Source organism: Hylobates moloch, unplaced genomic scaffold, assembly GCF_009828535.3.
Source record: "Hylobates moloch isolate HMO894 unplaced genomic scaffold, HMol_V3 SCAFFOLD_7, whole genome shotgun sequence".
NCBI classification, from domain to species: Eukaryota; Metazoa; Chordata; class Mammalia; order Primates; family Hylobatidae; genus Hylobates; species Hylobates moloch.
The window spans coordinates 59,362,264-59,375,536 of record NW_026652282.1 but is presented as its reverse complement, the minus strand read 5'-3'; the positions used below and the strand labels follow the sequence as shown (position 1 = coordinate 59,375,536).

Below are 13,273 nucleotides of genomic sequence, written 5' to 3'. Positions count from 1 at the left end.
GCACCTCTTGGCAGGTGGGGAAGGAATCCAGCCTTGTGCCAGGTGCTTCTGGAAACCTAAGGGTAGTAAGATGTGATTCTTTACATCGAGAAGCTCAGGCTTGGTTAGGGGGACAAAATAAGTGACCCCTGGGTGCTGTGTATTGGGCTTATTTTGATGAGGCAGTAGCTATCCAGGGGTGGTTATTGCAAGAGCAGAGTGAGTGAAGCCCAGAGTGGGAGATCCTGCAGATGCCCCCTTTGTCTTCTGGTGCCAGGATCCCAAAGGCATGGGCGATGTGGCAAGAGGGGGGCTGGAGGGAATGTAGGCCCACGTTGTGGGAGTCTCCCACCCAGCTCTCGGTGAATGGCATGACTTACGGCCCTGCCTCAGTCTCTGTCCTTGTTTCCCCATGGGCTACTGAGCTGAAAAAAGGGGCTGGGGATGGGGGGAAACAGCCCTGGAAATAGCCTCTTTCAGAATCATTAGGCTGAAAGGTGGAAGCTGGAAACTGCTTTGTCGATTGTTTTTAAACTGTTCTCTCTCTTTATCTTGCTGGTCCCCGTCCTCTTTCTTCTTTGCCTCCCTCCTGCCGCTGCGCATCTCGCCTCTGGGCTCCGGCCGCAGCCCCCCTCCCTCTCGGTACCTTGCAACAGGCTCTGGAGATTGAGCTGCGCCTCGCGAAGCAGCTCCTCTACACTCGGGGGCCTGCCCGAGGAGAGGAACACGTTCACTGGCTGTCGCCATGACGACCTCGAGTGGGCAGTCGCTGTCGCATTTTCCCGACCCGAGTTAGCTGCAGCTAGGGAAGGAGAGAGTCAGTGAGAGGCGCAGGCGAGCTGGAGGGGAGCGGCGCGCGGCGGCCAGTGGGCGCCCGCGGTTCCCCAAGGCCCGCCCCTGCGTGGGGTGGGGGGAGTGCGAGGCTGCGCTTAAAAGGCGGGGAATCTCCGACCGCAAGATTTTTCCTCGACAGATCCTGCCGCAGTCCGCTCCCTCCCGCTCCGCTCGCCCCTGCCCGCCCGCCCGGTCGCCCGGTCGCTCGGTCGCCGCCGCCACCGTGTCGCCCGCATCCTCCGCCTGGCGCCTCCGGGCCCCGCGCCGCCGCCCGCCCTCTCCGGCCCCGGCGACGAGGTAACGCGCCCTGGGCCGAGCCGCCGGGCCCTACGCCCAGAGCGCCGCCCTCCGAGCTCGCCCCGGTGGGTGTGGCCCGGCCGGTCCCGCGCCCCGCCGCCGCACTTCGGTCCCTCCCGCGCCCCGCCGCCACATTTCGGCCTCCTCCGGCTGCCCGTAGCTCCAGTTCCCCTTTCCCCACCACGGAGCCCCAGGGCCCCTGGGCTTGTCGAGATGTCTGAGGCGTCAGGAAATCTCAACAGCCTTCGCATGGCGAATGTGGCCCTGCGCGAAGAATTAAATGCCCTTCGCGGGGAGAATGCCAATTTGGGCCTCCAGCTCGGGAGAGCCCTGGCCGAGGTTAATTCCTTGCGGGGCAATGTCTCCAGCTACATCCGCTGGCCAGTACCCATAGTGCCCGTCCTTGCGGAGGAGAACTTGGAGTTCGCGCTCAGTGAGATCGAAGCCATTCCCGGGGGAGAACTGCCCTTCTTGTGCCGGCCTCCCCCCCGCGCGGAGCCCGACTGTATCTCGGATGATCTTTTGATTAACGTGATCCAGGATCGCAGCACCCCCGACGGGCCCGCTGACCCCCCTCTGCTGCCCATCCCGCCCCCGCCGGCGCTGCCTCCGCCCGCGTCAAAGGAACCGCCCCCGCAAACCCCTCTGCCACCGTTGGAGCGGCCTGAGATAGAGCCCTTTTCAGGAGACCCAGTCTACCTGGCTGAATTCCTGATGCAGCTAGAGACCTTCATAGCCGACCATGAGGATCATTTCCCCGGGGGCGCCGAGCGGGTGGCCTTTCTGATCTCCTTTTTCACTGGCGAAGCCAAGGACTGGGCCATCTCGGTCACCCAGGAAGGAAGCCCCTTGCATGCCAACTTCCCGCGCTTCCTGGATGAAATCCGTAAGGAATTCTGTGGCCCCATCCCCCCACGTGTGGCTAAAAAGGCCATTCGCAAGCTCAAGCAGGGCCACTGTACCCTCGGCAGCTATGCAGATGCTTTTCAGTTCCTGGCCCAATTCTTGTCTTGGGATGACTGCCGCCTCCAAAACCAATTCCTCAAAGGCCTGTCGGAATTCTTTCGCAAAGAGCTCTTATGGTCAACAGAAATGGCCGACCTGGATGAGTTGATTCTCGAATGTGTGGAGATAGAAAGAAAAGTGCGCGTTCCCAAGCCTATCCCGCTCCCTGGAGTTCGAAATATCATCTTCCCTTTTGCTCCGAGTCCCAATGAGGAAGAAAGTGAAGATGAAGAGTACTACAGTGAAGATGAAGACCAAGAGGCACGCAGGCACAGGCTTCACCCCAACGACCAGAGGAAGCGCATGAGGGCTTTTCAGCAAGAGATGAAGGAGAAGGAGGAGGAGGAGATGAAGAAGGAGGAAGAAATGAAGAAGAAGGAAGAGGAGGAGAAGGAGGAGGAAGAGGAAATGAAACAGAAAGAGGAGGAGGAGGAGATAAGGAACAAGAATGAGGAGGAAGTAGAGAGTAAGGATGAAGAAGATGAAGATGAGGATGGGGGCCAGAAACCAGAGCGGGAGCCACAGCAGGATCCAGGGACTGAGGAGACCTATGGTGAGGTGGAGGAGGAGCCACTGGATGAGGCCCAAGATGATGACCTAGATGAGCTGATGGAGATGGAGCCGACCTTTGTTCACGCATCATCCCAGACTTCTGGCCCCACAAGTGGTTACCACGCCGAAAACTTCCTGGGTGCATCGCCTCCCATAATACAGCCTAGCAGACGGAGGAACCAGAATCGAGTCCCACTTCTGGAAGGCCTTCCAGGCACCAATTCACCATTCTACAGCTCCCCCCAACTGATTCGCCGCACAGGTCGCTTAGGGCAACGCCAAGTTCGAAGACGCCCCCCTGTGCTTTTCCGCCTCACTCCGAGACAGGGGGGCCACCGAGCTGCTCGTGGCCGAATTCGAGTGTGAGTGCTGGGGCCAGATGGCCACCCAGAACACACCCTTCTTTTGCATCCCCCGCCCCTGCTATTGCTACCACACCTGCCCCATTTGCTGACCAGGACTTCAGGGAGTTTCAGACCTGCAGAACCTGAAGAAGACCTGCAGAATTCCAGACCATCTTGCAACCATGACCAGAGAGCGACGTGTGCCCAACCAGGGCCACCAGAGAAAGGAGGGATCAGCAATAGCTGCCCTCTCAGCATGTACTCTGCTCAGTCCGGCCACGAGCTGGAGAGCAAGTCTCTGGGCCTGTTCCCATAAATGAACTGGTCACCCTCTTGTATTTCCCCTCTGGTTGTTCCTAACCCTCACCTCTCCTGCGTTTCTTCACCCTATGTTCTACAGTTTTATTCTCTGACTGAACACCAGGACTTCACCCAATGCCTCACTGATCTGCCCCAATGGACAGGCTACCCTGAACTCCTAAAGCCACTGAGGCCAGTTGCTAAATACAATCGATGGTGAGCAGGATGGTATCCAGAAATGTCCCTAGAAGCCTACACTCATTTCATGCCACACCTCCAGCAGAGGGCCTGGAAGAGGACCCGACATCTAGCCCAGTGAGAGTGTGCAAAGCCACATGTCAAATGGACAGCTTGACAGAGATTTGCCCTTGACTGACTGTGCAGGCTGGTTCCACTTACAGCACTTGAGTTTACCTTCGCATAGATTCCTGTATCAGGGCTCTTGGACCGACTTGCCACATCTGCAGCCCTTTCCTCTCACCATAGTGCCCTCCTGGGCACCCCCCGGTGGACAGCGCCCAACATTGCAGGCTCCACCACTTTCCTTGATGTTGCCTAAAGGGTAGCCAGTTAGGGTTCTGGAGAGGAGAAGGAGGAAGAAGAGGAGGAGGAGAAAGAAGCAGCAGCGATCATTCTGCCATTGTAAAGAGTGACTCTTTCCTTAGGGATGGTGGTCTTCTCCCCTTGCCAGGCCTTGGACTGCAGCCCCCAGTCAAAGGTCTTTGCAGGACACTTTCTATCTTTGGAGTTGCAGAGGAGGCCTGATTGGCCATTCCTTCTGGGACAGACAGAGAGAGGGCCCATGGCCTGCTCTGAGCTCCCTTCAATTTCAAGGAACCCTTAGTTCTGAGAGGAGAGAGGAAGGCTGCACCCACCGTGGCCTCACAGCTGGGACCCCTTCATGACTCTGACATGGGGGCCAACCCCTGGCCTGCTGCTGTGCTTCAGTGACACAGTAAAGCTTAAGAGGGTGGCTGCCTCCTAAGAACTCCTGGGACTTCTAGGTACAAACTCAGGTGCCCTTATAAAGAGACCCACTGCTTGCCTTGAGTCCAAAAAGCACTGCTTCTGCAGTGAAAAACACACACTTACTATGTCAGTTTTGGCCATAAAATGCCAGCCAAATCCACTGCTGGCCTGAACTGCCCCTGGACACTGGACTTTCTGCACAGTGACCGGCAGCAGAGCAAGTGCAGCCAGGGTTTGTGGCCAAAGGGAAGAAAGCATAGTAAATTCAACCTCTGTTCCTCATGGGAATCTGACCGATAACCTCAGGCCGACCTTAGGATCTTGGGCCTGGAGGCAAGAGGAAAGAGCTGGAGGAAGAGGAGTCGCAGAGAAACCCAGTCCTCTGACTGGTTTCTGGTGAGGTCTCTATTCATCAGTGGGAGGTAAGATGCCCTTTTCATTAGCGCTTTTGTTTCTCAGCCTGGGGATCAGTGGATTTGGGTTCCTATAACCTGTTGCTACCTTTTAAAAAGGTCCCCTGTCTCCAAAGAGAAAAGTAATACATAATCATTAGAGAAAGTTTGGAAAATAGAGAAAACTATGAGGACAAAAAACCCCCCAGCCATTCAGAGTCCCACCACACAGAGGCAAGCGCTATTAACACTTTGCTGCCTTCCTTTCTAGTGTGTTCTTGCTATGTCTTGTCAAAGCTGAGATCACCCTGCCAGTTCTTGATCAGCAGGATTTAAAATGGCTGCCACCTGTGCAGTCATGCATACTGAATAATTCATTTAAGCATTCTCCTAATTTGTTGGACCTTTCAATTGTCTGGTTTTCCCCATCCCCACCAGGGCAGCAGTAAACAACTTTGTAAAGAAAATTTTGTCTGTTTTTCAGCTGATTTTATCTGATTTCCTCAAGAGTGCATTCCAGAAGGGGACCTGCTATTCTTCGAGGGGGCCTGCTATTCTTCGAGGCGGTGGACCCTGTTTGCTGATGGTCGACACTCTGGCCCTGCTGCCCCATGTCCCTGTGGAGAAGTGTGAAGGACGGGTGCCTTAAACTCACACTTCCAGGGACTCTTCAGCACAGGTCCTGCCTGTTCCCATGGTGCTTCTCACCCCGAACCCTCAGAGCCACAGCCAGGGACAGAGCAGATGAGCAGTGAGCTGGTTTCTACCCTCTGGGGGCAGGAGGGGCTTGGGCTTCCCTTTGACCCTCTTCCTTCCTTTCCCAGATCTTCAATATTTGTTGTGATGTAACAGCCATAAGAGCTGTAAGAGGAACTGTGGGCTTTGGGAGCTTTCTTGGGTTGAAAGAGGGGTGGGGGGAGGGGATGCATGCAGGGGTATGAAGGCAGCCCAAGGTCTCCCAGAGGCTCGGGAGGAAACCCTTTTGGAATACATGTGTTATTGTTGCATTACTGTGTTGTGAAGATAAGAAGCTGCTCTGTATGCTAAAGCTTTCTCTCCTCAATAAAAATACAAAGGGTGTGTAAAGATTGTGCCTCTTTGTTATTGAGCAAGCATAGATGGGTACAGAGTAGGCATGGGGTGCTTCCAAGGTCCCCTGCCGGAGTCAACCCTACCCTGAAGTCTTGAAATCCTTAGACAAGGAAACCAAGGGCCGGTGAGGCTCAAGGGACCTGCCTACAGTTCTGTGCATTTGTGGATAGCAGAAATTGCTGGGAGGGAAGTGGAAGCACTGGGCATCTTGAAAACTAGCATTCGTTCTCCCGGGGACTATGGGTGGCCCAGCCCTACAGGCACGCATGGGCACGCATGGGACTGAGTGAAGAGAAAGGCCAGGTTGGCTGGGGAGGGCCCTTCCGCTTTTTGGCACTAGGTGGCGCTATGGGATACCAGTGAGTTAGCTGCTGAAGATGAATCACAAGTCCCCAGAGCAGTCCATGTAAGAGGCCCTCCAAGCAAGATCTCATGGCTCCTCATGGACTGTGGGGTCAGAAGAAACTGAATCCCATTCTGGGATTTGCCCAAGTTTCCCAGCATGAATTGGACTTTTTTTTTTTTCCCAGGGGAAGTGGGTGGGAACATTCATTAAGCCTCTGCTGCTTTTGAGTGCTGTGCCAGGCACTTCACATCTGTTATCTTATTTCATTCTGATAATGATATCCTGGGGGGAAAGAACTAACTACCCTTACCCTCATCTTAAAGATGAGGACACTGAGGCTTAGAGAGAAGTCACTGGCCCAAGGTTGACAGCTAGCGAGTGGCTCTGTCACAGCCCGGCAGCTGCCCATTAGCTCTGGGGACACTTAGCACCTCTCTGCCCCCACTCCGCTGGCCCTGCTGTCTAACAGGCCAGGCTGGTCTCCTAGTTCTGCCCTGTCCTACCCCCCCCCCCCCCCCCCCCCCCCCCCCCCCCGCCTCCAGCTTGCAGGATTCCCGTGGGGGAAACAAACCCTGGTTCCAGAGGCACATTTGCTTTGTCCCTTTAAGAGGAAGGGAGGGAGGGAGGAAACCATGGTATTTCTGACCACGTGCCAGGCACTTTCTCCAACATCATTTCATTTTATCTCCACAATTAAGTGAGGCAGGTGATGCTGTCTCCTTTTAGAGCTGAGGGACCTGAATCTCAGAGATATTAGGTCATATGTGGGACTCCAGGTCTTCGTGACTCCCAAACCCATATACATTCTTAACTCAAATACACCTTGCTTGCTATCTCCCAGGAGAGACTCCTGACAAGCTTAAAGTCTCAACCTGTCTGGATTCTGGGTCTTTGCCAAAGCAACGAAGCACGCATCAGGTGCACGATCTCTGGAAGCTCCGGGGGAACCAGCCAGGTGGCAGCTCTGAGTATGTGGTTGACTGCCCCTTCTAGGGAGGGACAGGGTTATGGGGTCGTAGGCTTCATCAGTGAGCACTGGGACTCCCCAGTACTCTTCAGGGGGCTTGACAAGGTCTCCAGCACCCAGGGGATTTCTTATGACATCACAAGTAGTGATAGGTGAGCCCAGATTGTGTTATGGCCAGAGAAGGTGGAAAAAAGTCAGACAAACAGAGTCAGCCTTACCCCAACCCTAAAGCTGGAAGCGCTGTGGGAATGGGGAAAAGAACCCTGGATTCCAGTCCAGCCTTGCCGCTGACTCTATATGGGCTCTGGCATGAGTCTCATCCCCTCTCGGGCCATGGCTTCTTGATCTGTCTAGTCACTGCTGAGTCCCTGGGGCCCAGCACACTACTTGGTACACAGTAGAATCTCAATCCTAGTTTGGTACATAAATGAAGAAGTGAGTGAATAAATGGGCCACTGGATGGAGACCTAGAGGCAGCCTGCTAAGGGCATCTGCAGGTGGTACGAAGCTTGGAGGACTAGAAGATCTCCTCTAAAAGGGAATGAAGGGCCAAAAAACTCTCCCTAACCTGGAAGGATGCACTGAAATGACCTTTACTAGGGGCTCATCTGAGATCCTGCAGTCAGGTTCAGAAAAGCAACTGCAGAAGCCTGAGTGGGGGAGATGTGGCTTAGAAGAAGCTTGTGAAAATGAAAATCTGAGGATGTGAATTGACAGGAGATCGGTCAGAATCACAGACTGACCTGGCTGTCAGATGCGCCAATGTTTTCCTGGGCTGCTGCAATAGCAGTGTGGAATCCTTGAGATGGGCAGGGCCCACCTGGGGCCCTGGCTGCCCTGTGGAAGGGAACAAAGTTGCACCTCACAGAAGCCCTTTGGCTTGCCAGGAGTAAGAAAACATCAGAATAAAAGGATGGAAGGAAGGAAGGAAGGAAGGAAGGAAGGAAGGAAGGAAGGAAGGAAGGAAGACAGTAGAAGGGTGACAAGGATGGCGAGGGTCCTAAAAACCCTCTCCTGGGCTGAGCGATGGAGGAAGGCAAGGAAAATCTTGCTGCCTGTGAAACAGCTGTGACTTCCCCACGTTCATTCTGTAAGTGACGAAACCAATCAGGCAAGTGGCTTGAGGTCACTTGCCCTGTTTGCCGAGTTTGACTGTGAACCCCAGCAGTTTGACATCCAGAGCCCGTGCTCTTAACCTCTACTCCCCACCTGCACCTACGCCATTGGAAACAAAATCTTCAGGAATGTCTACATCTAGAAAGCTCTCTAGGCAATTCTAACATCCAACACAGCCCAGCCTAGAGCAACATAGAGCTTTGGGAACTAACTAGCCTGTGTGACATTTAATGGCCAGTTTGGTTCTGAGCCTTCCCCTAGAGCTCCCTGGAGCAAGAACCGACCCACAGATCCAGTTCTAGCACAAAGTAGGTGATCAAGAAACATAGCATGCGTGACGATCCCTCAGCAGGTACCATGGTCTGATGTGAGCTTGCCCCTCCTGGATACCTGCCTCAGACAGCAGGTGACACCCATTTGAGAGAGATGTGCCACAAGGTCGGTGCAGAATTCTGCCTCCGAGAAACCAGGTCCATAGGAGCCAAAGCCTGTGCCCTTGACCACCAGAAGTGGCTCCTGAGGGTGGGGGTGGACTCTTCCAGGGGATAAGGACAGGCGTTAATCAGGCAAGAGACCACCCCCTTAATGGGAGGTGGGGAGTGGGCTCCACCTCCGGCCAGCACTTCCTGTATCCTGCCCAGACTAGGGAAAGCTCGGCAGGCCACTTCTCCCGAGGGACTCCAAAGACAGAAACACAAATACCAGGGCTCTCTGTTGCCCTGGTAACAGCGGGACCTACTTGGAAGAAAACAGTTTCTTAAAGGCTTAGGAGGGTGGATATTTCCTTTGACAGAGAGCAGGCCCTGACCTGCTCCCTGTGTCCCCTCTCCCCTTCCTGCCTGCCACACATGGGGTAGAGCGGGGCCCCTCGCCTCAGCAACTCTCCTGATGGGGGGTGGGGGTGGTGTGTTTGTGTGGGAAAGTAGGGCCTGGGCTTTTTATTCTGCTCTTGCAGTGGGCTGTTCAGGTGAGAAAGAGGCTAAAATGGAAGATGTCAGCAGGTGAACTCATGGGGAAGGTCCCACGGCCTGGGGAAGCCTTGCCTTGTAGGATCTCCTCACACGACCAAGCTAGGGAAGGGCGGGTGCCTCCAGCGACTGTGGTCTCCTTCACCTCTTACATCATACAGATGAGGCCTGTTGGCTATGAGGCTTGCCAGAAAGAGTGTCCCCAAATCGATGACCTCTCTACCCACAGTTCAGCCCTTCCTCCTCTCTCACCTGAGCTACTGAAGCAGGCTCTAGTCTCTACCTGTTCTAATAGGTCCACCTTCAACATTCCTGGGGGAGGGGGCCGTGGGCCTTTGAATTCACACACCTGGCCTTACTGCTCCTGTACAAAACCCCTCAATGGCTCTCCTTCCTCGTGGGAAGACTTGTAGACCTGCTTTTGGCATTTTATTCCCTATCTGCTCATTAATTATCTATGCCATCTCATCTGCCTATGCTATCCTTCTTTCCTCTTCTACTTAGCCCAAATTCCAGACATCTTGAATTACTTCCTGCTTTTGTGTACACACCAGGCCCTTGCATGCCTCTGGGCCTTTGCACACTCCATTCCCTCTCCCTTAAAAATTCATGAACACATTAGCCGGGCGTCGTGGCGGGCGCCTGTAGTCCCAGCTACTCGGAGAGGCTGAGGCAGGAGAATGGCGTGAACCCGGGAGGCAGAGCTTGCAGTGAGCCGAGATTGGGCCACTGCACTCCAGCCTGGGTGACAGAGCGAGACTCTGTCTCAAAAAAAAAAATTTCATGAACACTCCTGGCCTCACTCCAACTGGCAATCTTCTCCTCAGTTCCAAGACCACTTCCTCCGCGAAACCGCCTCCATTCCCCAGACAAGCCCCTGCCCTTCTGAGTTCCCCTCAGGCCCTCTAACCCTGACCCCACTGGCCTGTAAGGCTTGAGATCCACTTGGGAGCAGAGGCTGGTCCATGACTCCAAAGTGAATTTGTTACTGCAAGACTGTGGTTCAGTGGGAGAACATGGACTTGTCTTCTTTGCAGATGAAGGCTGCATTGGCAATGGCCTTTGGAAGGAGGACTGGCCCCCTGAGACCTGGCTGAGGGCTGATGGTATGCACGTGGAGCTGGGAGCCCCCCAGATAAGGTTGGAGGTGTGGACAGTAGGGACAAGCAGGGGAGACAAAGCAGGAGCTTGCAGAGTTGCTCCTTCCCAGCGAGCACCCTGTTGATGGCTTCCATTTCTCTGAGGGCCATCACCTCCTTTCAGTAGTGTGCTAAAGAGTGACCTCCACTGGGCTTGAGAGTCACATAGACCTGGCTTTGAACCCTGGCTCTGCCACTCCCTTGCTGCATTCCCTTGACTTGGTCATTTCACTTCTCTAAGCCCCAGTTTCCCTTTTCTGAAAATTGAGATAATAATAGCATATATTAATGAGATGATTGATATAAACCAGCAATAACAACAAAAATAGCTAATAGTGCTTACCATGTATTGGGCATTAAGTGGTTTGCATTTCTTAACCCATTGAATCATCACAACCCTATAAGGTAGGTAATGTTATTATTCTGCCTTTTGCAGATTCAGAAACTAGGCACAGAAAGTTTCTCCTGCCCAGTGTCACAGCACTAACATGCAAGTGCTTTTGACCCCTCCAGTAAGCTAGGCAAAGTTCTGTGGATCAGAAGCGAGGCCCATGGAGCAGGAGAGTTCCAAGATCCAGGGCAGGGTCTTGGTCTTTTTTTAGGTAATGGACCCTTTTGGCAGTTTGGTGAAACCTCCGGACCCCTTCTCAGAATAATGTCTTCACGTGCATAAAATAAAATACATAGAATCACAAAGGCAAACAATCATACCGAAATGGTTAGAAAAATATTTTTTAAATTTTGTGATCTAGTTGTATTACTACTTTCATAATGCACTAAATCACAAGATTTAGTGGCAATTCTATAGATTAGAAATGTTGAAGTGGTGATGAACACAAATGATTTTTTGAGATACAACAACAGTAATGTGATATGAAAATATTTGTGATTTCTGTTGGTGATAAAGTGACAGATACCGCTAATACTACTGCGGTGTGTCACTTACATTCCTAATTTGAGAAAATGCTAAATTGTTGCTTGAAGTTCATGGAGAAAAGATCAAATAATCTTCCCATCCAAGTTTGCAGACCCTCTAAATTCTCTCCACACACCCCTTGCAGGTCCATGGAGCTCAAGCTAAGAAGCCCTGCCCTAGGGTGTCAAAGTAAAAGACAATGGCAGTGCTGTCAGCTACGGGGACAAGCTGGGGGCTGGCAGAAAGACAAGTGTGTGGTTTCTTTTTCAAGAACTGTTTACAGAAATTGTGAAGTCTGGCAGCTCCCTCTTCCTCTTGGTCCTGAGTCAGCAGCCCAGGGTGGGGCTGAGGCGGTCACACTTGGTTTGAGTTTCAAGCTCACCACATACTCATCCCAAAGAGTTGATTTGCTGCCATTTCCTTACCATGGAAATGTTGGTGGGCTTTGCTCTATTTTAAAATGGGGACCTGCTTGCACACACAGATTTTTCATTAGTCTGGAAATAATCTTTAAGTGGACATGTGGCTCTAAGACATCTTCTGAACTAATGAATGCTTCCACACTAGCACACTAGCCAGGCTTAGGGCTTGCAGAGGGAAGGGAAAAGATGACCAACTGGGCCGGGGACCCCAAAACACTAGCCAGAATCAGCACTTACCCCAAATTCCGAATTCTTTTTCCTGACTTCCTGACTTTACCGTCTGTCAGCTGAGTCCCTGCTAAATAGGAAAGCACAGTCCTGGGCGCCGTGACCAAGGAGACATATGGTCCGAACAGCAGTAGGCCTCTGCTTTTCTAACTTGCCTCTGTTCCCATTCAAGACTCAAAGCGAGTGGCACTCATGAAGAGCAGGCCCCAGGCGTATCCACAATGCCTTGCGTGGGGGTCCCGGCTAGCCAGGGCCTGCTGCCTTCTGCTCTTACCCAGGCCCTCATATTTAGTCAGAAATGTGCAACACTTGGCTGATGGCCATATACTAAAAGGGCTGCAGCTTAATTTCCACAGTGAGAGAGTAGAATTTTGACAGCCTTATGCACCACAGCCACTGGCTAATAAAGAAGCTGGTTCAGAATGAATCTGCCTCAGTTAGCTGAGGAGACATAACAATATGCTTTGGAGGTTCAGGCTGAGAGCTCCACATGCAGGAGTGTAGAAAAGACTCATTTTCTTGACTGTAAAAGACATATATGTATGTTCTTAGGTTGGCCAAGGCTCTCAAGTATAGGCAGAAGGAGGCAGAGAGCCAAACAGGAATTCAAAAGAAATTTGGTTAGCTAGATTGACCAAGAATCAAAGAGAGAAGACCCCAATTACAAAAATCAGAAGTAAATGAGGGGACATTATAATCACCCTTACAGAAACAAAAGGGATTATAAAGGAATACTATGAACAACTGTATGACACTAAATTAGACAACTTAGATGAAACGCTTAAATTCCTAGAAAGACACAAACTATTGAAGATGGGCAGACAAGAAATCAAAACCCCAAATAAACAAATAACAAGCAAAGAAGTTGAATTAGTAGTAATCAAAACTGCTGACAGAGAAAAGCCCAGACATAAATGACTTCATTGGTGAATTCTTCCAAACATTTAAAGAAGAATTAATGCCCATTCTTCACAAACTATATAAGGAGGTAATACTTCTCAACTCATTCTATGAGGCCTGTATTACCCTGATACCCAAACTGACAAAAACATCACGAAAAAACTACAGACCAATATCTCTTATGAGTATAGATGCAAAAACCCCCAACAAAATATCAGCAAACCAAATCCAGCAACATATAAAAAGGATCATACACGATGACCAAGTGGGATTTATCGCAGGAATGCAAGATTGTGTTAACATCTGAAAATCAATTAATGTAATACACCATATCAATAGACTAAAAACGATTTGATAAAATCCAACACTCTTTCATGATAAAAACCCTCAACAAACTAGGACTAGAAGGGAACTTCCATCACCTGACAAAGGGCGTCTATAAAAAACCAACAATAGCATCACAATTAAAGGTGAAATACTGGAGGCTTTTCCCCTAAGATCAGGAAC

General features: G+C 51.8%; 2 protein-coding genes across 2 annotated transcripts in view; one reads left to right on the top strand and one right to left on the bottom strand.

Moving 5' to 3' along the window:
• Positions 1–13,273, bottom strand: part of NHSL2 (NHS like 2) — a 246,498-nt gene that overhangs the window by 10,763 nt on the left and 222,462 nt on the right. The gene's annotated exons all lie outside the window — the stretch shown is intronic.
• RTL5 (retrotransposon Gag like 5) lies at positions 904–5,735 on the top strand. Its single transcript, XM_032757165.2, has 2 exons — positions 904–4,702; positions 5,157–5,735. The coding sequence occupies exon 1, from the start codon at positions 1,324–1,326 to the stop codon at positions 3,031–3,033; it is 1,710 nt and encodes a 569-aa protein (XP_032613056.1). The 5' UTR covers positions 904–1,323; the 3' UTR covers positions 3,034–4,702; positions 5,157–5,735.

Bases quoted from the DNA above. Each gene is read 5' to 3' on its own strand.
- RTL5 (XM_032757165.2), top strand. From the start codon at position 1,324: ATGTCTGAGGCGTCAGGAAATCTCAACAGCCTTCGCATGGCGAATGTG.